The sequence below is a fragment of the Uloborus diversus genome, chromosome 6 (assembly GCF_026930045.1).
Source record: "Uloborus diversus isolate 005 chromosome 6, Udiv.v.3.1, whole genome shotgun sequence".
Taxonomy (NCBI): domain Eukaryota; kingdom Metazoa; phylum Arthropoda; class Arachnida; order Araneae; family Uloboridae; genus Uloborus; species Uloborus diversus.
In genome coordinates, this window is record NC_072736.1 from 111031436 (window position 1) to 111057240 (window position 25805).

General features: G+C 31.9%; 1 protein-coding gene across 1 annotated transcript in view; it reads left to right on the top strand.

The window, feature by feature from the left end:
* LOC129223954 (endoplasmic reticulum mannosyl-oligosaccharide 1,2-alpha-mannosidase-like) overlaps nucleotides 1-25460 on the top strand; it is an 89506-nt gene extending 64046 nt beyond the window's left edge. The window contains exons 5-10 of the mRNA XM_054858337.1: nucleotides 10134-10282; nucleotides 14499-14687; nucleotides 16754-16941; nucleotides 17909-18032; nucleotides 19708-19902; nucleotides 24441-25460. Of these exons, the coding sequence (XP_054714312.1) occupies nucleotides 10134-10282; nucleotides 14499-14687; nucleotides 16754-16941; nucleotides 17909-18032; nucleotides 19708-19902; nucleotides 24441-24773 (1178 nt within the window). The 3' untranslated portion in view covers nucleotides 24774-25460. The remainder of the gene's footprint in view (nucleotides 1-10133; nucleotides 10283-14498; nucleotides 14688-16753; nucleotides 16942-17908; nucleotides 18033-19707; nucleotides 19903-24440) is intronic.
* The last annotated feature ends 345 nt before the right edge of the window (nucleotides 25461-25805 follow it).

The window sequence follows — 25805 nt, forward strand, 5'->3', positions numbered from 1 at the left end:
CAACAGCATTTATTTTAGCAAATAAATATTATCGCTTCAAAATTATCAATTATTCACTAGTTTTTATTCTCTTTGAAGCTAGAAGTGATATTTAAAGTGTTTAAGGTATAAACAAAACTTTATAAAGCAAAAACAATTAAATTAGTTCAATGGCGCAAATTCCCCCCCCCCTACAAAGAAATTTCTTTCAACCACCTTTCCCTTTTCTATTTTTTACCTCTCTTTTTTTCCAATTTATTTTTTAAAATATTTTTTATTTAATTACTTTTTAAAAAATTATTTATTTTTAATTATTATTGTTATTTTATTTGAAAAGTTCTGTGCTATGTGGATAACACACACACACTAAATTAATGAAACAAAATATAAAGAGAACAAACAAAAAATAAAACAGTTAATTTTACTAAACAAACAATTTTACTTATTAAACATAAATTAAAACTTTTAAAGTAAATATTTAAAAATATCCCCCCTCCCCAAAATTTTAACGGCGGAACTTGTGCCATAATCCCCCCCCCCCTCCCCCCGCTGTGGGCAACCCTGTATCTAGGTATGTGACAACGTTTTTTGAGTTTACCCTTATGAAATATTTTAAAAGTATTTATGACAAGAAATTAATCATTTCCGCTTAAAATAAATTATTTACAAATTTTCTTTTTATTTACAGCTCGAGAGTGATGCTGAAAACTATATGAGGCATAAACTCCAAGGAGGGAGGCTGTATTTAAAAAAAGGAGTCATACCCCATATCTTTGACTGCCAACAAGAAAGAAAGGTTGCAGCTTCTACTGAGAGAGCCACAAAAAGGCAAAGAAGAAATGAAGTAATGAATCTGCTTCACATTTCTGACAATGCAAATTCATCTACTAACTCATCTTCTGTGCATCAAGACTTGGATATAAGCAACGAGTTTTCAACTCCTACTTACTGTGATGCTGCAGTACAAGTAGACATCAGGATCAAACCATTGTATAGGTCCAAAGCCACGAACACTAGAAAAATTGAAACTGCCGATGTTGCATGCATCACCACAACTACAGCGTTGGACATTGCTTGTGATACATCTAGTCCATGCTACGAGATGGAGGATTCTGCAAGTGAGAACAACGAGATGGAAGCTGATCCAGAATATGACTTGGTTGACGACAGTGACAGTGATTTTGAACTGGAAATGGATAGCACTGAAGCCAATCAGCAAATAAGAAGATGCATGACAGATGCAGTGCTCAAGCACTCGCTTATGTGCTTGGGCATCCCTTTGCAAATTATCTTTTTGATTGAATTTTTGTCAAAAAAGGCAAAGTGCTCACCATTACACATCATCATCTGTTTGAAGAAAATTAAAATGGGTGATAGCTATGAATATCTGGCCATGTTATTTGGTATGTCGCCCAGTAATGTTGCCAGGATTTTCAAGAGAACTGTGTGTTGTCTGGCTGCAGTCTTGCAAAATTTTATCATATGGCCTGAAAGAGAAGTGATCCGACGGTGCTTGCCAATAGCCTTTAGGGCTCGCTATGGAGAAACCCAAAGCATCATCGACTGTTTCGAAATAAGGATTGATAAGCCATCAAATCCTGTATATCAAAGTTTAACGTGGTCGGAGTATAAAAAATCCAATACTCTTAAGTACTTGATCTCTTGCACTCCTGATGGAACAGTTAGTTTTGTTTCTAGAGGCTATGGGGGTCGTACTTCAGATGCTTTAGTGTTTGAAGATTCTGGGTACATGCAGAATTTACTGCCTAATTTAGATGTCATGGCTGATAGGGGTTTCAAAAATGTTGCACATTTGCTGCAACAAAAAAGTTGCAGGCTTGTAAGACCCCCTAGTGTATCGAAAGATGTACCAATGTCTGCAGAAGATGTAAAGGCCTCAAAGCGAATTGCTGCTCTGCGAATTCACGTAGAGAGAGTGATTGGGCGTTTAAAATTTTTCCATATGTGTTCACCTGATGCCTGCATAGACCATAATCATTTGCAGATTTTTGATCATGTTATTGTGGTTGTGTGTGGACTTATCAATCTTCAATCTAAATTAATTAAAAGTTAAATTGTGCGTATTGCTTTCACCCTATATGTTTTTTATATTTTTGATTTTTATAAGTATATTTTTTAATTTTCCATTTATGTAAAATGTTTTACATCCTGTGTGGAAAAGTAAGAGAGAATTATTCAGAAAAGGTTCCCTGGTAAATGTATCAATTAGATATATTTTTAATGCTGTATTTGAAAATCTTCCACACCACCAATCCAATGGTGAATGATAATTTTGAAACCTTTTTATAATGTGTTTTTAAGTTAATTTCTACGACACAGTATACTCTCACTGAAGTGTTCTTTTTTTCTCTATTATTTTTGGCTTATTTCAAAAATTATTGTATTAAGGCTTTTTTTCATCTTTCATTACATGTTTCCACTTGTTTTTAACTATTGTGACCAAATTTTAGAATATTTTACTATGCTTATGACCTTTTTCTTTTAAAAACTCTATATCTCGAATTTTTTTTACCGTCCCTTTGACTTTGTGATATTGAGAGTATACTGTATATGATCATCATAATAACTAGTATGATAACTAATGGTAAATTTCAATGTTATATACTACTTGCAATGCCTAAATATAAAAACAGGCATCTAGTATTTCAGAAAGGTAACAAATAGGCAGCTAATAATTCAGAACGTAAATTACAGTAAACTCCTGATCATCGGCGGTCGAATTATCTGCAGGACTCGTTTTTTTTTTCATTGTCGAATAGTGTTTTTTAAACTTATAGTTGCGTTATTGTTCATTTATGTCTTTTACATATTTTTTACATTCAATGTTAATAAATACAATGTAGCAATAATTTAAATGTATCTGTGAGTATTATTCATATTTTTTAGCTATTAGTATTATTTTTTACCCATTATTCAGATTGTCCACGGTTGCTCTGCCACCCTATTGCATGGATAATCCGGAGTTTACTGCAGTATTTTTTTCCCTTTTTGCACTGTTTATAAAAACTTTTTTCTCAGAATTGTATTCACAGTAAAAGTTAATATATACTGACAACGGTGAACCCGCTCCACCCCCTTTTTTTTGTATGGCAAATGATACTTCCACTTCAAGGTTATCCACCATCTCTCTGTCGAGCTTTACAATGCACTGTGCTATTTTTCATAATAAAACAACAGTTTTGTGCTTTAACAGAAGTTTTTTTTTTAATTAAAATGTAAAATTTATGTTAATAACACCAAATCTTAAAAAAATGTGTTCAATGATTTTTAAATAACATATTAAAAAAGAATTGGTGAATCCATTAAAATGGGATATTTTCTACAGCTCTTTTTATTGGCTACAAATGAATAGCATATCATTATAAATAATTTTACATTGTGGAAAAAATGCCAGTGAATTTTTAACTGCAAATTTAATAGTTATTCATCTATAAACTATATTAAAATATATAGAAATTAAAAGTTAGGATTTTTGAAAGTTAATTTACTAGCAAGGTTGGAAAGTATTATATTTTCCAAAATATCGAAAGTATCCAACATTTTGATTTATTTGATATTTTCAGTCAACATAAAGTGTTGCTTATTTTCCTATATGATTATAACCTTAAAATTAATGTTTCTCTCATTATTAATCTATACATTGTTTGTAAAAAAATATATAACTTTATGTTGTATTAATGTAATAATGCTATTTACAATCATTTGAAATGAAATAATCTATTGCTTGAAAATAAAATATTACATAACTAAATTTGCTGATGACCATTTTCACTTTTAGCACACAGGTTGATAATTTTATAAATATAAAATTTTAAAACGGAACAAAAATATTATTACATTATATAAAATGATATAATAAAATCATAAATTATAATACATTATAATTCCAAAAATCGAAACTATCAGATATTAAATTTTCAAATTAATTATTGAATGTACTGTCAGCCTGGCTTGAATGAATATTGATGGTTCTAAGAAAGTTATTCAATTAGGAGGGGAAAATTTCAGTGACTTTCCAAATTGACGATTGTCTTAAAAACAGAATAATAAATTAATAGCTATGTAAAGGAAGTAACTAAATATTATTGATAAAAAGTTTTTGAAAAAAGCAAGGTAAACAACAAAATAGTATAATTATCACAAGTGCATATGAAAAATTTAACTTGTAACTTAAGTTTTTAAATTGTTTGTTGCTTTACTTCATTGCACTTTTTTTTTTGAAAAAGTCCATAATAATATAATCGGTGTGTTTGTTTATCTATTTCCCAATTAAACAGGGCTGACAGTATATTAATCAATATATTTATAAATTGGTGAACCCTGATTACAGACGAGGAAAAATTGCCAAAATCCAAAAATTTCTAGACTGAAACAACAAATTTTCGCAAAAATGTTGATCAAAATCAACCCAAATTTCAGTGATTGACTTTGAAGTTTCGAAGTCAGGGTGCGCAACACAAAACAATCCCTTTTTTTTCCCCGCAAAAAACATTTGTATTTGCATTTGTGCATGATATTTGTTTGTTGGCAAACCATTTTTAAAGTAAGTCCCCATAGTTTGTTCAGTGGATGGGCATTTTATTTCCACTACAAAGTCTTTTGTTACACCATCAGGAGAAGCACCTACAAAGGGATAGTCGGCATTCATGAGGAAACCAGATGGTTTAATAGATCGGTGCCGCTTCTTCAATTCATTCAGCACATCCTTCTCAAGAAGCGTTCCCCTTTTTATTGCTGCATTTAGTTTAAATTTTGCTCCCAACAATGCTTCAACCAGGCTACCATCGAAGGTTTTGCACCTAGATGCTTCGTGGATCTTGGAGGCGGTAATTCTTCCGTACCTGAGTTCATGCCACTCACTACTTTTGGCCTGATATCTAGAAGCATTTTCAGCTTCTTGACATAGAGCTGAAGTCATTTTACTCTGAATGAAAAGTAAAAATTCATCTGCAGATCCTCCTGCATTTGCTTCTTGAAAATTCATTTTTAAAATGTGCAAAGATAAGTTTTCTTTCAAAGCAGTTGTGGAAAAATTGCTACATAGTTGTAAATCAGTGACGCCGGTTTCATCCATTAGTGCCATGAATTCTTCTACAACTGTTGGCTCCTTTGGTGGAAGATCTGGTATGTTTTTTTTTTCCATCTGGCGTGCATAGATAAATTTGTTGGATGTCCCAACACAAGACAAATTGGATTTTTTCCAGTAACATTGGAACTCCGTGGTTGATGGCTGGGAACATTTTCTATGCACCCAGAATAAAAAAGCTACTGCATGCTTACAACCACCTTGACGGGCAGCACATCCATCACACTGCACCAACAGAATTTTGTGTTCTGCCTCATCACAATCAAGAGAGACACCATAAGCTTTTTTCCGTACGTTATGCTCAGGGGTCATTCGGGCTTTAACTGTGCATACATCCCCGAGATGCCTCACCTGCACATATCCGACAGCGTTATCGGCATAAGAACCTCAAGTAGATCTGAAAACATAAGAGAATAATGTAAATTTAAAAAATACATTGCAAGGAAATCTAACTTGTTTATTAATTTAGACAATGAGGTGCAAAAAACAAACAAAAATAAAAAAAGAGCTAGCTTTATTTTTACTGATTTTATATACCTCTAATATAAACTTATACTATTATTCAATGATTCATTGAAACTGTAATCTAAGTTTTAGCTTGTACTACATTAATAAAATGGTTTTTTAATGAATGTTGTGTATGCAGAACACACAAAAGCAGAGAGTTCATAGTTTTTTAGGTAACTCACTAACTTTAATTTAAACTATGAAACAACAGTCATAACTATAAAATAACATTATTATCTTTTTCGTTAATTTTTAACAGCAAAGACCAGGTTTTTATCAGTAATTGTCACTTTCTTGGCAAAATGACAAACCCTACATATCCTACCAATCCTAATACAGTAGCTTATATACACATAAGGGTGCTAGTTACGACCAAAACTCCCATCCAAGAAGGTAGGTACTTTCTGGCTGTGCTACTGCAGATATATGTATTTTATATACTGTTGGTTCTGCTTTAACAAATACAGTCGATTATGGTTTTATGATTATAACATTCGATTAAGTGGGGTACTTCATTATGTGGTGGAACATTCTTTCCTTACCAAACTGATAGCACTTGTTTAAAATGTAATAATAAATTATTAGTTATTTTGACAAAGTTATGAATTTTAAGAGTGAAAAGTTTTTGAATTAAGCAAAATGAACGACAAAGTAGTATGGTAAAGCTTGACTACAAAGAGATGGCGCATGAACTCAAAGCAGAAACAGACCACTTCATCTTGTAATTAGGTAGTATCTGCGAGAACACAAGACTTTGCTGCATCTGTGTTTCTGCTGATTTTACCTGTTACAAAATTCAGCGGTCTGTTTGCGCTTCCAGTTCACCCGCCATCACTCACTGCATGGTCAAGCTTTACTTTGTTTATACACCTTTGAAAATTTCAAACAAATAACTTAGAACTTAATTTTAAAAATTTTGCTTTATGCTATTTCTCTGCATTACTTTTTGAAAATAGTCTATAATAAAGGATTGCTTGGGGGGGGGGGGGTGGAGAAAAAATGCCTTCAGTTGATTTTTTTTCTAATTTTTTTAAAGGTAAAAACAATGCAAATGGAATGTATATTGGTTTTAACCATCTTTTCTTTTGATGAGTGCTCTCACACCTCAAAGAAGGTTTACCCAAATATTTTTGACTTACTACAGCACTGTGTATTACTTTTAAATCAAACTTGTTAATGAACTGTAGAGATTCATTTCGAAGTGTGAAATAAAAGCCTTTTGACATTCTCTAATAGGATGGGGGGGGGGGATAGAAAATATCTCTTAACAATAAATAATAAAGAAATTCTGAAACTGAAAAAACTGATCTTATGTTCAGGGAATTTTTATAACTTTAAGCTGAGCTTTTATTAAATTCATTTAAAACCCAGAATATTTTTTTTTTTATACAAAACGTTAAGATTTATCACTGTAAAAGAAAATATTAACACACAAAAAAAAGTTTTGAAATGAAAAACCAACGTAAATAAAGCAAATTATCAAGAAGATATAACATTAAAAAGCTCGCTGGTTATTAACATCGGTTCCTGATTTCAATCGCATTTTAGCTCAAAGTTTAATTGATCATTTTGAATTTGCACAAATGTATAGTTAACAATGAAATATGAATTAACTATCAATCAAAAGTGTTTCATTTATAAAAGAAAATTTTGTAAATTCAACTTACTTCTCAGCTTTGACTCCTTTGATTTCAGCTGACAAGAAATCCAAATTCTCTTTAAAAAAATCAACTATCATATCTTCTGAAATGATTGGCAAATTATCGGACTGGGCTTTGGTAAAACCCTGCTCCACAGCCATTCTAAAACTACTTCTAAACAAAAAAGAAATACTAAACAAAACAGCAAGTGAAAATGATGCGCATTAGAATCTAATCCTTTGGAATACGGCTATCGACAGCTGTTCCATCGGCGCTTATGACGTCACGACCAATAGGAGGCCGTTTTCGATTGCATCATGTTTCTGATCATTTAAAAAGCAAAATGTTGTTTGAAATATATTTTTTAGAATAAAATGAATGACATATTTGGAATCGCAACGTCGAAAACTATAAAATTTGTCCATTTGAAACAATATTTAAAATATGCGGCAATTCTCCATTAAGGACTATACTTCTTTTTCAGTAAAATACATGTGTTAAATTTTGTTATATTCTCATATTTTTTTTCTTTTTCTTTAAAAAAATTCCTGCAATTACAAGGCTTTGGGAGGGGCCATGGCCCCCATGGCCCCCCTCTAGATCCGTCCCTGCTCTTGGCTTCCTTAAGAGGTTTCCTGCCTCCAGCTCAGTCACTTCCTATGCTGGGCTGATGAGTGCTAATAAGCACGAAACTGCAGTCCTCGGCTGGAATGACTGAGCTTGCGGTGCATTTCATTTACATACTTCCAGTTGCAAATATTGGTTAAAACACGGTGCAGTGTTAAGGTATTGGAAGTTATAGGAAAATCACAATCGTACAAAAGCAATTTAAACTCAAAAAATTAGACCTTAGTAAAACAAACATTCATGGAGATCTGTCACAATGTGTTTTGTGAGGTATACCACTTGGGTACTCTTAGTTTTCAGAAACCACATAACGGCTTAATGTATACTTTTTTTTCTTCTTAAATCGTAGGAGCTTTTGTGTAGTGTTTTTATGTATCTAAGTGCAAGATTTCCTTTTATTTTTCATTGGGGATAAATATGTACTCATTTTATTTTGCTTCAATAATTGCTATATGTTCTTCCAGTTGGACGATATATTTCCAGTTCATTTTCAGCATGGTCCCTTAGAATTTTGAACTTGAATATCTCCTTGAATTCTGGTCGTGAATGTTTTTTGTGCTTGTGATTTTCTTAAATGTAACTTTAGGGATCTGCAGGCCATTGGATTCATATTTTTCACTAAATATTTTTTGCTTCTATATGTATATATATATATATATATATTATATTTGTGTGTGTGTGTATAATTTGTTTTGTAGTTCAGAAAAAGGCAATATAATTCTTTTAATAAATTTTCATTGAGTTTAAAAAATTGCAATAAAAATCAATGTTCAACATATAGAGTATTGAAAAAGAAACACCTGATTTAAAGAATAAAATAACGAATTATATTGAAACATGACACAAAACTAAGTTTAAAGTACCAAAAATGTTATTTCTTTCAGTTCAATTAGAAACCTAACATTCTTTCTCCTTTCCTAATCTGTCAACATTGTCTTTTAATTAAATTTACTCTTTCTTTATTTTCTTTTCTTTTTATATTTTTAACAACGTTTTTTCCCCGTTCTAAAATACGAAAGTGACGAATGAAAAATTATAAGGAATAAATGACAAAATGAATATGTTTTGAAAGACTCATGTTAAAGTGTGGTCACTCATTGTACAAGCGTTCCCTGATACTATTCCACTGCTATGATCTATATTTAGCGACCAACAAAGTACCGTTTTATACACCAGTTTATAATTGAAATTTGATCATGTTTAAAATCAACAAAATGATGCAACCATGTACACTGCTTGTTCTTTGGTACTTCAAAACAATACTGTCGGTTCTTGAAAGCAAAGACTAGCACTCAGGATAGATTCCATATTAACCCCTTCCCTCTCGCTCCCATGAATATGCCGGGCTGGGCTTTCGATCTCATTTCTTGCACCCGTGATATTACCATGCTGGGGTGTGCACTATTAATGCGACGAAAAGATTAAAATCATTTCATTTATTTGACCCGGAATGCATTTTATTTCTCTTTTTATACACTAGATGGCAGCACCAGTCAATTTTAAACGAAATTGCAGATTTTAAATGTAATTGCAGAGATGCAGGAAGGAATTTTGGTACTACTTACCAGATTGTAACGTTGGCCTTTGTATCTCAAGCTTTGAAATTTACCACCCAAGAAAAATTTACTTATCTTTACTTATATTACACAAAAAATTAATAAATTCTCTTTTAATGTTTAAAAGACGTATTTCTTAAATTTTCGCTACTTTCTTGAGCTTGCCTGTTGACTTTTCATAAAATTTTAATTTTTTTTTAAATTTCATTCTAAAAAGTATTGAAAATCAAAAATTGAATGCACATGTTGTACATACACTTACTTTTATATAATTTTCTTAAATAAAAAAAATAGACACTTCTATGACCGTTTTCTTGAAAATTATTCGATTGTTAAGGGGTTAAAAAGGGACAATAGGTTGAGGATGGGCACTTTCCTCTTGCACTTGCTATCTCTCTGTCTTTTTCGACGCTGCTTTGGAAGAACTGCTGAACACGTCATTTTGCACCTTTTACTTCCGGGTTTCCCTCCCTATTTTGATAAAATCAGAGCAGATCTGACGAATGCTCAAATTGGCGCTAGCTCTCGACTGAAGAAAACAGACAGTACTAGTGTTTATCAAAAAGACAACAAATACGAGGGTGAGATGTATTGAAAGTAAGCTTAATTGTTAGGTGGACCTTTGAACTACGCACAATGGGCTGCGAGCTGAAGACCACTGAAGTTGAACATGTTTTAATATTCATTATTATTTATGCTTTTGTTTATTTTTTATAGAATTCAATGAAGCAAAGGAATGGGTGAAAGAAAAACTTAATTTCAATGTAAATAAAGATGTGAATTTTTTCGAAACTACAATTAGAGTGTTGGGTGGTCTTCTCAGTGCCTTTCATCTTAGTAAAGAATCGCTTTTTTTGGATAAAGCGGTAAGTTTCTCTTGATTAAACTTCAAATTCTCCTCTCTTTTTTATTTCAATTCATCATAGTGGGTTTTGATTAATTTGCTGCCTATGTGTCTTTTGTTGCAAACTTGAAATATTTTCTCTCTTGTTTTTTAACTTGGCAAAATGAGTTTTGTTGAATTTACCAAGCCTTAAGTATTTTGTTGCTCAATTATTTTTCATGCATAAAAACAACACTCAAACCAGTTCTTGTATGGTATATGAAAATTTCAATCAGATTGGGACTTATTTGACAAAATTATTTATAAAACGAGTGCAAGGTAGTATTTTCAAGTGATGACAGGTGCAACCCGATGGGAGGTCACTGTGACCTCCCAAAAATTTCTTTGTTCAGGAAATTTTGACCGGCTATTCGGCAAAATTATCAACCCCTTGTTTATTTTGATTTTGTTTAAAGAAGCAATTCCTAGTTATTTTGTAAGTTTTTGAGTTATTTTCTACGGGAGCCTTTTTTTTTATGTGGTTCCTATCCACTGCATAAAAGATTTTTTTTAGTGTGTTGCGAAAACAACTTTTTATAGTTATTCGAGGAATAGCTTCGAAGAATTTTTTTGTTGCGATTTTTTATTTATTTTTTTTAAGCAATCACGATTGCTTATTGCTTTCATTTGACTGTTTTTGACGTTCCTTTGATTTTTCCCACCGCCACCCTCTGCACCATCACCGTGGACAGGCGGGCTCCTCACGATGCTGCACCTCTAGCGAAAGCCGTCTCCAGGTTGCATCCATGTCCTACACACACGCGCATACATACACAACTACACGCGCACACACACACACACACAAACACATACACACACAAACACACACGCATACATACACACACATACACACAACTACCCACACATTCCTGCCTGCACACAGACACAAACACATATGCCTGCACACACATACACATACCCCCCCCCACACTTATGCCAGCACACAGACACAAACACACATACCCCGTACACACAAACACCCCCCCCACACACACACAAACACACATGCCTACATATATACACTCGTGATTTCGAAAAACATAATTTGAATTCAAGATGTCAAAATTCAAATTAATTTTTTTCTTTTTTTATTATTTTATTTTATTTATTTATTTTTTGTAGTCCCTATCCATTGCATAAAAACTGGTTTAGGTGTATTTTAAAGTGCTTAAAATGCTCTATCTTCTTATTTTTTATTTTTTTTTATGCACCCTCGTTTTTCTTTCTTAGTCATTATAGGAATGAAAAAAAATCACCATATGTTCATATGTTCACCATATGTTTTGTTACCATATGTTCAAAATATTCAGTTAGGGGCCATTCATTAATTATGTAAGGATCCCGTCATCAGACGGGGAGGTTTTGAAAAGTCTCTTCTACAAAACCTTACTTTGGGGGAAGGAGGTCAAACTCATTCTTACGTAATATTTTCCAATTCAATATTTTTTAATAGAAATTGGGTGGTCAAGTGGTTTGGCAGGGATCATATTTCGTTTGCATCTGGAAGGTAAAAAACGTGTTTGGCTGAGCTGTTTTTTAACTTGTTTTAATAAGAATGAATAGTGTAAAATATAATGAAAGAATGACACTATGTATGGCCTGTTTTATTTTTAATTAATATTGCATCATATACAAAAAAAAATTCGGAAAAACATTCTGTCTAGTTTCCTATTTTTTAGTAAATATTTTTTTACACAAAAAGGTTTTCGAAAATAATTTAGTGATAGTGAATTTAATAACGAATTCCAGTGATGTAAGACTTGTTATTTTATTATTTTGAGAAAAAAAGTGGAATCTTTCATAAGAATATAGGGGAGGGGTTTGAAAAATCTTATGTGCCCTTACATGGAGGTAGGGGTTGGGGTCAAAAATAGCCAAAATCATCCTTACATAATTATAATGAATTGTCCCTTATATCATAAAATCATACATTGAAAGAAGTAACGATAATGCTTTTAAGGAAGCAACAAATTGCTCATTTAACTAAAATAAACTTGAAACATAAATAAATTTGAATTGAACTAGAAAATGTAATAAAAGAAACCATTGAATCTATAGCAGTATTAAATTTTTCTCAATACTATATAAATCTTTTTTGTTTCAAAGTATTTTGTATGTATAACATTGTTAAATGCTTTGAAGATGATGAATTACAAAGTCAAGTTTAAAATTTTTAAGCTAGAAGCATGAAAAGAATTTTATTATTACTCTAATTTTAAACTTTCAATTTTTGCTGAAACTAGTGCATATATTTTGATATATTTCAGATAGTTTTATTAATTTTTTTGTCATCAATTTTAGATTTTGGTCATTCTTGTTTAAACTCTATCAGAAGAGAGTACATAAGAATAAAGTGTGTGTTGACAAGTTTTGACATTGTGTTATCCCCATTTTTGCCAATATAGTTTCTTTTAGTTTAGATTTTTTTTTCTAAAATTCTCATTGCCTACTTTTTATAATTTTCTAGAATTGATTTTATGTTTAACGCCCCTAATTAAAATGCCTTTGGGACTACTCAATCATGCTAAGTTCAATCTGCTAAGCTACAGATTGCAATATTTCTTTGTAATACAGTCGACTTTCGATTGCTCAAAGTCCCAAGGGACTGGCTCAAACCTTCGAGTAATCAGTTGTTCGAGTTATCGCGAATTCTTGTCTCAGTCTTCTCAAGAATAATATTTTTCTTTTTCAGAAATGGTGTGTATTAGATAGTCTGTTACTATAACACTTACTGTTTCGATAAAATTAATTGTTAGTGATACAAAAGAATGTCCTTATAGAAAATAAATTTTGTTAAGATACTTCTGGAAAAAAAGGTATATGCTTATATATATATTTTATACATTTTTTTATTGCCTCTTAAGACGTCAGTAAGTTTAAACACAAATCGATATGCAGAAACTGTTTTAACAACTGCTTCTGCATGGTCCTTTTTCTTGACCTCAATCACATTGCTTTTAAACGTCTTTTTGTCCTAAAAGAACGATTATTTGAGTCATCCAGAAAGTAAAGGCTACTGCTTCAAACTTTTAGCAAAATTTTAAGTCTTTCAAAGATTAGCCAGCAATGAAGTTTTTGCCTCGCAAAAACAGCCCAATCAGTAACTTTTCAGGCTATCATGCAAGACTGCTCATTAAAGGGCACTGTTTTTAATAAATTATCTCCCTTGACATGCTGATAAGCAAAGCAATGTGGCAAGGGGAGAAAAACTTTTTTTTTTTTGGCTGCATTTTTATGCACAAAACAAAAACAAAACTTTTGTAAAAACTTTGACTTTAAAGGAGTGCATTCGAGGTATAGAGACAACTTTGTATTGAAAACTCAAAATTATGTTGGGACCGAATGAAAACTTCGAGATAAAGGAATATTCAAGTTATAAGGATTTGCTGTATCGAGGGTCGACTGTACTTCGTATGATCTTGTAATACTTTGTAATGTCCCAACTGGTCCCGTTTCCCCCTAAAGATTCCTTTTTTTTTGTATCAAGTCCCTAAATGTCCAATCTTTTTTTTCCCCTTTTTCTTTAAAATTTCAAGTCTATTAATCAAGTCCTACTTTCCCTGTAACCTCTTATGTCCTGTTTTTTTTTTCTCTCTCTCTAAAAAGAAAATATGTTTGTGTTTTTCACATGCCTACCATGAGAATTTGTAAATTTTGAATCACATGGAGGGCATGATGGTTAGAGTACAAAACTATTGGTTCAATGAAATAAATTCATTGAGTGTAATTTCTTGTTCTAAGAAAAATTACTTAAATCCAAAAATAATTTTTTAGCCGATTAATCAGCTATAATTCATTTAGCATAGTTTCTTGTTCTAAGCAAAAGTAATTTTAACAAAAGAATGATTTTTTAGCCAATTGATCCACTCATTATTTAGATAATCTGTAAGTTAGCCGATTGCCAATTACCAGTGCAAACCTTCAGTGCAAACCTAATTTTAACCTATAAATGTTTAGATTAGGTTCCCTTTTTGGTCCCACTGTTTTTTAGAATTTAGGTTGTTCCTTTTTCCCTAAGAGCAAGCTGAAAAAGTGTTAATAGCTTTTAGCTGTTGAATAGAGCCATAAATGCATTAGCACACCCCCTCCCCCTCCTTTATTGTGCAAGCTTTTTTAATTATCTGTTACTTTAAACTGTAACAGCTCAATTGAGAATGTACATAACTATACCTGGTACAATAATTGCCATTTTTTGACAGATTGATTTAGCAAACAGACTACTGCCAGGATTCAAAAGTTCATCAGGTGTACCATTTTCTGATGTAAATCTTCAAACTGGTAATGCTCATCCACCAAATTGGGGCCAAGATAGTACTGTTTCTGAAATTTCTACTGTGCAATTGGAATTCCGAGATATAAGTCGTCTAACTGGAGATCCAAAGTTTGAAGTAAGTTTTTTACTTCCTTTTACAAAAAAGGAAGTATTGTATTCGCGAAAAAATTTTCACTCAAAAATCGCCCTTAATTTCCATTTTGCTCACCCCCAAATGAATGTTGAGTTTTTTTTTCGATTCGACCACATGCGGAAAAGTGCCTAAGAATGTATAGACACGCGAAATATCCATTTTGACCATCACCGAGGTAATTACAACGACTTTTCTCGTGACGTCTGTATGTATGTGTGTATGTGTGTATGTGCGTATGTGCGTATGTGCGTATGTATCTCGCATAACTCAAAAATGGTATGTCCTAGAAAGTTGAAATTTGGTACATAGACTCGTAGTGGGGTCTAGTTGTGCACCTCCTATTTTGGTTGCATTCGGGTGTTTCTTAAGGGGTCTTTTGCACCTTTTTGGGGGGAAATCATTGTTAATTTCGATGCAAACTCAAGTGGTGTTATAATTTGGCGGTCACTTGGCGATATATCGCCAGTCTTTTGGTTGCCAAGTTTTGTCGCCAACTTGGCGAAAAATTTGGCGATTTTTTTTTTTTTTAAATCTGCTTTCAATGTGGCCATTGCTAGTGATATTTAAAGAGTTAGAGAGAGAATCCCATTAAAATTGCAATAATAGGGAAATAGCATTAAATTGGTGTAAAAGGAAGTCATGTGATGCACACATCAGCTCGTTTTTCCTTGGGCAAATATTTGCTTGATGTTCTTTAGCTTTATTTCTTAATTATCGCAGCAGGATGCCACCTGAAATGCAGAGCTGAACTGTTCTATTTAAATCCAAGCATTTGCTGCTGTTTTCAGCCTTTGAATCACTTAAACTTTGAGACACCTGAGCAAGCATAATTTTCCCTATTTTTTGAGAAAAATTAATAATAATGCTTGACTTTTATATTTTGCCAAAATAAGAGCTTAGTACATTGGAGAAGTTTCATTTTTATTTAATTTGAAGTTGAGAATAATACTCAGGCATAAGATAGCCTTGAGTTTAGTTAGACCATTTCTTGAGTTGAAAGCAAGCAGTTCACAAACTTGCTATTACATAATTTGCCCAAGAACGTATCTGTATTTGTAATTTGTTTATTTGTTTTTTCCCACTCAAAATTTCAGTACTAGGATAATAATTTCTGTGTACTTTACTACAGTGGTATTATTGTTCTGAGCAGGAAAGAAAAGGAATGCTTTGAAGTTTCTTCAAAAAGTTAAACAAATTTGCAAAATGTAGCTCACTTTGTGTCCAATTGTGTGCAAACCAGTTATATGTAATGTATAACTTTGATTTAATAATGCCTGATTTAACAATTTCCTCAATTTAATGATACATTTTACGGGTCCAGATTTGACTGCATTGAATGTCTATGCTCCTTGATTTAACGATAACTTTTTAAAGTCCCTTGAGCATCGTTAAATCGGGGTTAAACTGCAGTTTTTAAATTTTAACAATACTTTAAGTATTCTGTAAGTTACCACCCTATAACCAGGGCTAAGGCAGAAATAGATGAAATACACCGGCAATTCAATCGATTCCAGTCGAGGACTGCAGTTTCGTGCTTATTAGCACTCATCAGCCCGGCATAGAATTGACTGAGCTGGTGGTGTATTTCATGTATTTCTGCCTTAGCCCTGGCTATAGGGCAGTAACTTACTGAATATACCTGCCTTGCCTTCAATATTAGAGTTGAACCAAACCATTGCTTTGGTCACTCTTCTGGTCAGTGCTGATTCTGTATTAGCTACCAGTTTGTTTGCCACTCGAGGCTTCCTTAAGAGGTTTTCCACCTCCAGCTCAGTCACTCCTATGCCGGGCTGATGAGTGCTAATAAGCACAAAACTGCAGTCCTCGGCTAGAATTGACTGAGCTGGCAGTGTATTTCATGTAATACTTTAAGTATTCATTTTTATTTGAGTTCATGAAAAAAAGTTTGATTTTGAACAATTTATTGTATTGGTATCAGTTGTTGCTGAATTAGAAATATTAATTAAAATTTTGGTTATTCTAATGACTTCGATCAGCTGTTAATTAATTAGAACTATGAATTACATGTAAGAAAATATTTCCATTAGGTTGAAGCATTTAAAGTCTCACAGCACCTTCATCAGTTGCCAAAAAAAGATGGGCTGGTTCCAATGTTTATAAATGCTGAAAGTGGGCAGTTTCGGTCGACATCTACCATCACAGTTGGCGCAAGAGCCGATAGTTACTATGAATATTTACTCAAGCAATGGGTTCAAACAGGAAGAACAATTGATTGGTAATCTTTGTTTTCTATTTCAGTCTGAATTTTGCAATAAATACATTGATAGTCATGAAAATTTTGACAGGGATTAGTTGTCCATTTGTTCTAAAAGCTTCCTATTCTAACTTCTTTTTAAAGACTATTTCTCAGTTTACTTTCTCCGTCATAATCCCTGCGTTTTGCTTCTTGTATTTAATTGTTGCCAAAAAAAAATAATTTGTTACATTTATTAATAATTCATTTATTTAATTTCAGGGCTGAACCTAAGTAAGCACATATTTGTGGGTGTGTTTAAAAGTTTTCTTTTTCATTGTACTTGTTCAAAAGTGCTTTTAAATTCGAGCATACAGATCAACAATATTGAAAAAAGATGAATAGTATATATAAGCTATTCTCTCTTTATGTGCAATACATTTATATTAAAATCATATGCTATACCTTTTTTTTTTTTCAAAGAAGGAAAAGTAACAAGTAAATATGTTTTAAATTTCAAAAAGTCCCCTTCCAAATTCATTTCAAAATGTAAGAACTTTTAAAATAAAATATAAACTATGTTTTTTAATTCTAAAGACTATTTCTATAAACTCGGTTCGCACTAAAAGGTATGAAACATTTGATTTCCTGATTGCAACACTCAAAAATTAAAGTTGATCTTAATATCTTAATGTTTATCTTGATTGTAAAGCATCCAATAAAATTAAAAATTTAAGGGAAGAAATAGAAGGTATACAGCTCTGTACAAATAGCTGTTAATATACTACCTAAATTTCTTCTAAAAATATTAAGATCAACTTCAATTTTTGAGTTTTGCGATCAAGAAATCATATACTTATTTAGTTTTGTGCTTTTTAGTGTAATCCAAGCTTATGGAAATAGTTTTTAGAATTAAATAACATTTTTTGTATTTTAATATGCTCTTTTTTTTATTTGTTACTCATTTTGTAATTGTTTTCTCCACCCTAAATGTACACTTCTTTTTCAGGTTAAAAGATGACTATTTAGAAGCTATTGATGGCATTTCAAAGCACTTAGTTAGGAAATCATATCCAAATAAATATGTTTTTGTGGGAGAATTGCTTAGTGGACGTAGTTACAGCCCTAAAATGGTATGTATGTGTTGTGTATTAGTATCCAGTGTTTAATTGAAAACACTAGGAAATTTACTTCCGTTTAAGTCAATTCAAGTCATTTAGAATAGCATTTTGTAAATGTTTTCAAAAAATTTACTGCAACTGATATGCACAACTTCATCTGGTCAGGTATTTCATTCAAAATTCATGCCAAATAAGCTTTGAATTTGCCTGTGGTGAGACCTGTTTTTTTTTTTCTATCTTTGATAACTTATGCCGGCACATGAAATAAAAACGATATGTGAATGAGCAGTTGTTTGAAAACAACAACAATGAGCAGTTTATTGTTGTTGATAAGAGAGTTTTTTTCAGGCATAAAAAGGTTTTTTTTTTACAAATTGGCAACAGCAACTGCCTCCTACATTCTCCCAAAAAAGGAAACAACCAGAAAATTATGTATGTGCTCATTGATTAGATATGCTCATTTACCAGGTTGCTGCACCACTTTTCATATGCAAAAGCCCCCCCCCCCCCCAAAAAAAAAAAAACTGAGCCATAAAAGTTTTTTTCTTTTTTTTTTCTTTTTTTCAACAATAGCACTTATTGTTTAAAAATGTTTTGATGGCATGTCCTAGTACTACATTTTAATGGTATGATGAATCTGCAAAAATGAAATTGTTCCATTATCATTTTTGAGTTAATGATGCAGAAAAGTAATGCAAGCAAAATAAACACATAACAGTACCAAGTTTTTCATTTCTATGCTACAGTTATACATTGAAAAAAATAATAATATTAAAAATGTAAACAATGAAAACAATGTAATAAAAACTGGAAAACTATTTTTGAAATTTTCAGTAATCTGTTTTAAAGCTTTAGTTAATGCTGATTTACGTTTTTTTTATCATTTTTTTTTAAATATTATTTTGTGAATAATTATAGTCTGGTTCAGTAACACAACTGAATTTCTTTAAAAGTGTTAGATAATTTAGGCATTCCGAGCTAAAGTGGGTGTAGTTCATTTCAACTTAATCTGCTATAGCTTTCTTTGAATGCCTCATTTATGAACGTAACATTTCATTGCCAAAATATACTACATTCAGAGATAAAATAAATCAATTCAAAACATTCTTGTTTGTTTTTCGCTCGGAATGCCTCATCTATCTCTTAATACTAAAAAACAGATGAATTTCAAAAAAAAAAAAAATATGATCGGATTTTTGACTTGGATGGATTTTCGTCACTCTACTATGTACTGCAGTCATTAAAATGTTACTAATTATTTTATCTCAGCCCAAATTTTACGGAGGGGAAAAAGCTCTTAATTTTACACCATGAAGTCGATGTAAGTTCTAAAGTTTTCTAGATCTTGTCCTCATTTAAAATGTGAAAACGTACTGTATTCATCTGTTGAGTCTGCTTTAGTTTGAGAACAGAATGAAGCAACTTGTCATAGTTGACTTGGATGATTTTGAAAAAAAAATTGATCTAGCTTTAAATTTGTGCAAGTATTAAGCAAGAGTAAAAAAAATGGATAATCTTATGTTTGATGTTTGCAAAAATAAATGTCTTGCATCATTAGCCAGTTTTCTTCCATTTATGCCAGCTAGAATGTGTGTGTATGATCAGTTTGTCATTTATATTTTTTGTTTATCTACAGCATTTATAATTCTCTTGCTATGAATGTGTGAAAAATGCTGTAATATTTTAGGATCACCTTGTCTGCTATTTGCCTGGAACTTTAGCGCTTGGTTATCATTATGGAATGCCATCATCTCATCTGCGCTTGGCTTTTGACTTAATGGACACTTGTTATAATATGTATTCCCACACTTCTACATTTTTGAGTCCAGAAATTGCTTACTTCAATCTTTCACCACATGGCTCTAGTGATATTATTATAAAGGTGAGAAATGTACAAAACATATTGCATATAAGGTTTGGTGTTAAGTATTAGTAGGCAGTTAGTTAGAAGGAAGAGCATGTTTACACTAGAGATATTTTTATACCTACGTACAGTAATTTTTAGTTTATTTTTCTCATCCAACGTTGAAATATTGGAGTTTGTATATACAGTAAAACCTGTCCATAACAATACTGTCTGTAACAATAAACCTGTCTGTAATGATATTTTCCTTGGTCCTAGCAAAATGTCAGCATAATAATCAAACTGTCTATAACAATATTTTTTTGGGTCCCAACAGTATCGTTGTGGGCAGATTTTACTGTAATGTGAATAAAATTTAGAAAGGAACCATGTATGAAAATCTCACCGTATTTTCGGGAGTAAGTGCCGCATCAAAATATGTTTTTAAGGAAAAAGAAATTTTAATGTATGCGCCACAGCTGGTATAAGTGCCGCACCCAACATTAAACAACTTAAAAGCACAATTAGTAGTAAAGAAAGCTGGAATGAAATGCAAATGAAAGAAATATTTTAAACTAACAAAACTATGTATAATTTACTCTAACTATAATTTTCTTACCTTGGGAGGAGACATTGGTTGGTTACCCAGAGTGAGGGACACTGACCCTTCTCAATGCCTCCCAAGCTCTCTGGCCCAAGTAGCACAAAAATATCGATTGATGTTTGAATATCGAACAATAATGGATAAGGTTCTTGAAACATATAGAATTATGTCAGAGCATATTTTTTCGCCGACTTCATTAAAAAAAGTCACTTTTTCTGCTTATTTCGATGTTTGATATCAATTAATCATTAATAAAGTGTTTAAAAAGAAATCAGAAGCAAAATAGAACTTCGAAAAACGTTAGAAAACATTGTAAAGCGTTGTTTTATTGTTAGAAAAAAATATTGAAACACTGACATACTTTGAAGTTACTGACGTACTTTTTCCACCTTAATCGTTATGTTGTGCTACTTGCCGGCAGCAGAACAATGTGGTACCACCTATTAGAAGCATTTTCAACATTTTTTAAAAACTTGGACTTTTTTTACTTGGGGGGGAAAAAAAGGACTGTATCTGCCGCACTTGTTATATGCGCCGCACAGGAAATTTTTCTGCTTTTTATTTCCTTTTACAAGAAAGGGTGTATTGTATTCGCGAAAAAAATTTCACTCAAAAATCGACCTTAATTTCTATTTTGCTCACCCCTGAATGAATGTTGAGTTTTTTTTTCAACTCGACCACACGTGGATAAGAATGTATAGATAAGATCTAAGAACATATAGGCACGTGAAATATCCATTTTGACGATTCCCGTGTTAATTACAACGAGTTTTCTCATAACGTATGTATGTATGTGCGTACGTGAGTATGTATGTTGCATAACTCAAGAACGGTATGTCCTAGAAAGTTTAAATTTGGTATGTAGACTCCTAGTGGGGTCTAGTTGTGCACCTCTACTTTTAGTTGCATTCAGGTATTTCTAAAGGGGTCTTTTGCCCCTTTTTGTGGGGAAATCATTGTTAATTTCGATGTAAACTCAAGTGCTATAATTTGGCGGACTCTTGGCGATATGTCGGCAGTCTTTTTGTCGCCAAGTTTTGTGGCCAACTTTTCGACAAATTTGGCTTTTTTTTTTGTTTCAATTTGGCCATTGTTGGTGATATTTAGAGAGTAAACAATTGAATCACATTAAAATTGTCAATTATTGGGAAATGACAAATTGGAGTAAAAGGAAGTCATGTGATGCACACATCAGCTCGTTTTCTTGTATGTGCTGTGGTGCTTACTCCCGAAAATACAGTACCTCGCATTAACTGGCATGCCACAAAATTCAGGCATCACCAGATTTTCAATAACACTTCCCTGGTTCTTTCCGGCATGCCCGAAAAATCAAGGTTAGTTTAAAAAAATACTATAAAAAATATATGTTTCACTTAAAAATGAGTATAAGGTCTATGCATATCTTATTAGTATTAAAAAACAGTTTAATTTTGTTATTTTAACACTTCATTTGTTATTTTAACAAGAAAAATATTGTTTAATAACAAATAATTTTTAGTAAAAATTAAATTAAAACAAAGCAAACATTTAAGCAGTAAGTTACCTCCCCTAAACCAGTGCTAAAGAATTTACCATAACTATTGAATAAATAAAATTAACTTAAGGAACCTAAAATAATTTATTTGAAAAAAATATGAACAAATCGCAGTAACAATGATTGCTGGAATTGCTTACTTTATTGGCATATAATTAAATCTGTTAATAATGACCTACCATAAGTAACAAGCACATATTTATGTAATACACAATTTTTTTGAAAGAAGGTTACTTTGGGATTCATTTTTTTTCCCTTAGAGTGATTTGCTTTCTGATTGGAACTGAATTGGGAAATTTACTCGTTTTGTTGCAAAATAAACCTCAAATTCCAATTTCCCGGCATACTGGTCACCCTCACTTTTTTCTGGCATGCTAGCTAATGCGAGGTTATAGGGTAGTTTTATTGAAGACTTCAGACATTGTCTGGGAAGTTACATGAAAAAACTGAACATTACCAGAAAACCACATTTTATGAAACAAAGAATTGCAATACATCAAATTTTACATGCGATTCAGTTCCCCCTCTGGCTCCATCGTTCCCATAATAAATGGAGGTTTTGATGCATCTTAGATCCATTGCTTAACAATAGATATCCTATCAATGTGCATTGGTGTCCTCCAGGAATATGCAATTAGGATAATAATAAATAAACAAAACCACATGTCTTTAAAAAGGAAGAAACTGATTTATGATATGACAATCTCTCTCATGCTGGCTTGTCTGATAGTCAGCCAAACGGATTTGAATGTATAATCTTAATTTTTAGTTTTAATGAATTAAAATTTCCAACTATTTTTATAAATTAATTTTTATCATCTTTTTTTGCATTTTTATTAAATTCAAAAAGTTTCTGATTAAAATGAGATTCAAATGTTGTGGCAAACTGCAGACTAAAAATTTACCATGATTGCAATGCGAAACCTCTTAATAACATCCGCATCTTTAAATTCAGTATATAAGCACAAAAGTCGTATTTGCACTTTTTATCGATATTGAGTTACCAGCCACATATTTTACCCTAATACAATGTTTTATGGTCATTTGTGAATGAGGTTTTTTTTTTTTTTTAATCTGAAAAAGTTGCAACTGAATCCAATACATGCTGGCACAAAACTTAAACAGCAATTTCTCCTTTTGAACTGAGATGCAGATCCGACTTTTACGCTTATAGCACAGAAGTATATGCCAAATATGTAATTCGGGCATAATGAGTGCAGATCATCTAATACGCCCAAAACTAGACAAAGAGTCTCAGAAACGTGAAAAGATAAGCAAGCTATATTGCGAATACCAGCACTTATATGAACTCTTTGTGAAGAATAATTTCAAATGTTCCTTTTACGATTGTTTAATTCGCAATTTTTTATCTTGTGTTCCTTTGTTAATTAGTTCTAGTTCTCATTTTAATTTATTGTGCATTCTGCTACCTTACATGCTCTTATGTGATACCTTTGCTGTCTTAACTACAGGGTGTCCTGAAATAGACCGACTGATTTCAAAAAATTATAACTGAAAAATAGTTAATGATTAAAAAAAAAAAAATTCATGCAGATAATTTATGTAGTGGACCGTAAATTATTTTCCCCAGAGTTCAAAATTTTAGTTTAAAATTTAATAGTGAGCCTCAAAGCAGATAGTGAGCCTCAAAGTCAAAAAGGAATTATTGAAATTCACCAATTTTTCTTCCGATTGCGACATGTGGTTGCAGCCAGCAGCAGGCATTTTGAAAATATTGGTGTGTAATTTTGTTTATTAAAAACATTTTTCAAAAAAGTATGATGTAATTTTCAGTCTTTCTTTGATTTACGGTCTTACAATCTGTAGTGCCGTCCATGGGCTCCCATGTAGAGGGCAAGTGGGAGCTTAAGCCCCCTTAGGAATTATAACTTCTTTGCTTTTAGTACACTTTTCTTTGCAGAAATGTAAAAATATTTCTTCTCCAGCCATTAATGAATAAGTCATTGAAAATGTCGAATTTTAATAACTAATCTGTACTAAAATCTGTTTCCACAGGAAAAATATCCTGCTAAGCCACAGGGAAAATATCTGAGCGCATGAGGGGGGGAGGGAGTATCTAGGGGGCCCTTAAAATTTTGCATATGGGCGCCCATGGTGCCATCTATTGGAAAATTCTTGAACTAAAATTTGGAACTCTGGGGGATGAAACTTACAGCCCACCACGTGAATTTTCTGCAATTTTTTTTTTTTAATCATTAACCATTTTTCTGTTATAAATTTTTGAAAACAGTCAGTCTTTTCAGGACACCCTGTTATGGATTCACTTTTCTAACTAAACCGTATTTAACAACAGATTAAAGTATTACTTGCTTATGGCAGCATCAACTATCTTGATCCTTTTTAAATTAAACTATTTTAGCTAGTTTTAATGCATTTTGCCTTGAATTGTTCATAATCCTTATGTTTTTCTATTTTTAGAGCAATGATGCACACAATTTACTTCGACCAGAAACTGTGGAAAGTCTGTGGTATTTGTATCATCTCACACACAATGAAACATATCGTGATTGGGGTTGGCAAATATTCCAAGCTTTCGAGAGGTATTCAAAGGTAGAAGGTGGGGGATATACTACAATTGGCGATGTTAGAAATCCTGTATTAACTAGACCAAGAGATTTAATGGAGAGCTTCTTTTTAGCAGAGACTTTGAAATATTTATTTTTGTTATTTAGTGACAATCAAGAATTATATTCTTTAGATAAGTATATTTATAATTCTGAAGCTCATTTGCTGCCTATTTTTAATTCCTAGTTTGCAATATTACTTTTTATACTTTATTATATTTGCAGTTTTGTTTTGCATTTTTGTATCTTAGAATTTATGTTGGGATTTTTTACATCAAAGTAATTGTGGGACAGTTCTGAAGCTTTTTGAGCCTCTTGAAATGATTTTTTCTTGTTAATCATTTCTTTTTAATTGAATGTTGTAAAACTGTTTTAATTCCAATAATATTTCTTTACAAAGTGAGACCTTGTTACATGAACATTTTGGGAACAAAAAATATGTTTGCTGTTATCTAAAGTTAATGTTGTATGGATAGCTCCAGCTGTGTTTACGTTAAGCATGTTTGTGTTGACAGGGTTTGACTTTGTTTTATTGTTATCTATTAACTGTTTTAATTAAACCACAAATCCGATCGCTCTAAGAATATTTAAAAAAATTCAATGTTTAAAGTTTTAAAAATGTATTTTTTTAAGAAAGATACTCCGATAAATGTAGAACTTGTGTAAAAATCGACACATTTGTGACATTTTGTAATCTAATTACGTTTGTTTTGTGAGGTATGTTGAAATAATTGTTGTTCTGAAATGTGATTTATATATTTAATTTTTTATTTAAAACTCATTTTGTGTGTAAATTGTTGAACATACTGCATTTGAAAATAGTTTTTAAAATGATAATCCTTTATGCAATCAATAAACAATATTCAAAGTCTCATAGGCATTTTTCTATCATTTTTCAATCATACATTACCAGAAAAAATCAAAAATTTCATACTTAAACAAACCTGCTGAATCAATTGTTTTTAGAGGGCAGCTTCCCATTTTTTTTAGGTCATTTCCTGGTTTCCCTCTTAAGTAGGATTTTCTTCTGCTTCTTAAAATTTAGTTTTTTTTTTTTCTTACTGCTAAAACCCCTCTAGAAATTGAGTACGGTAAAAAAAAAATGATAATAGAATTAAGATATTGAAGCAAAAAAGAAAATTAGTGAAATCATAGGAAATCTAACTACAGTATACTCCCGGTTATTCGTGTGCGGATTATCCGTGCATCATTTCGGAAT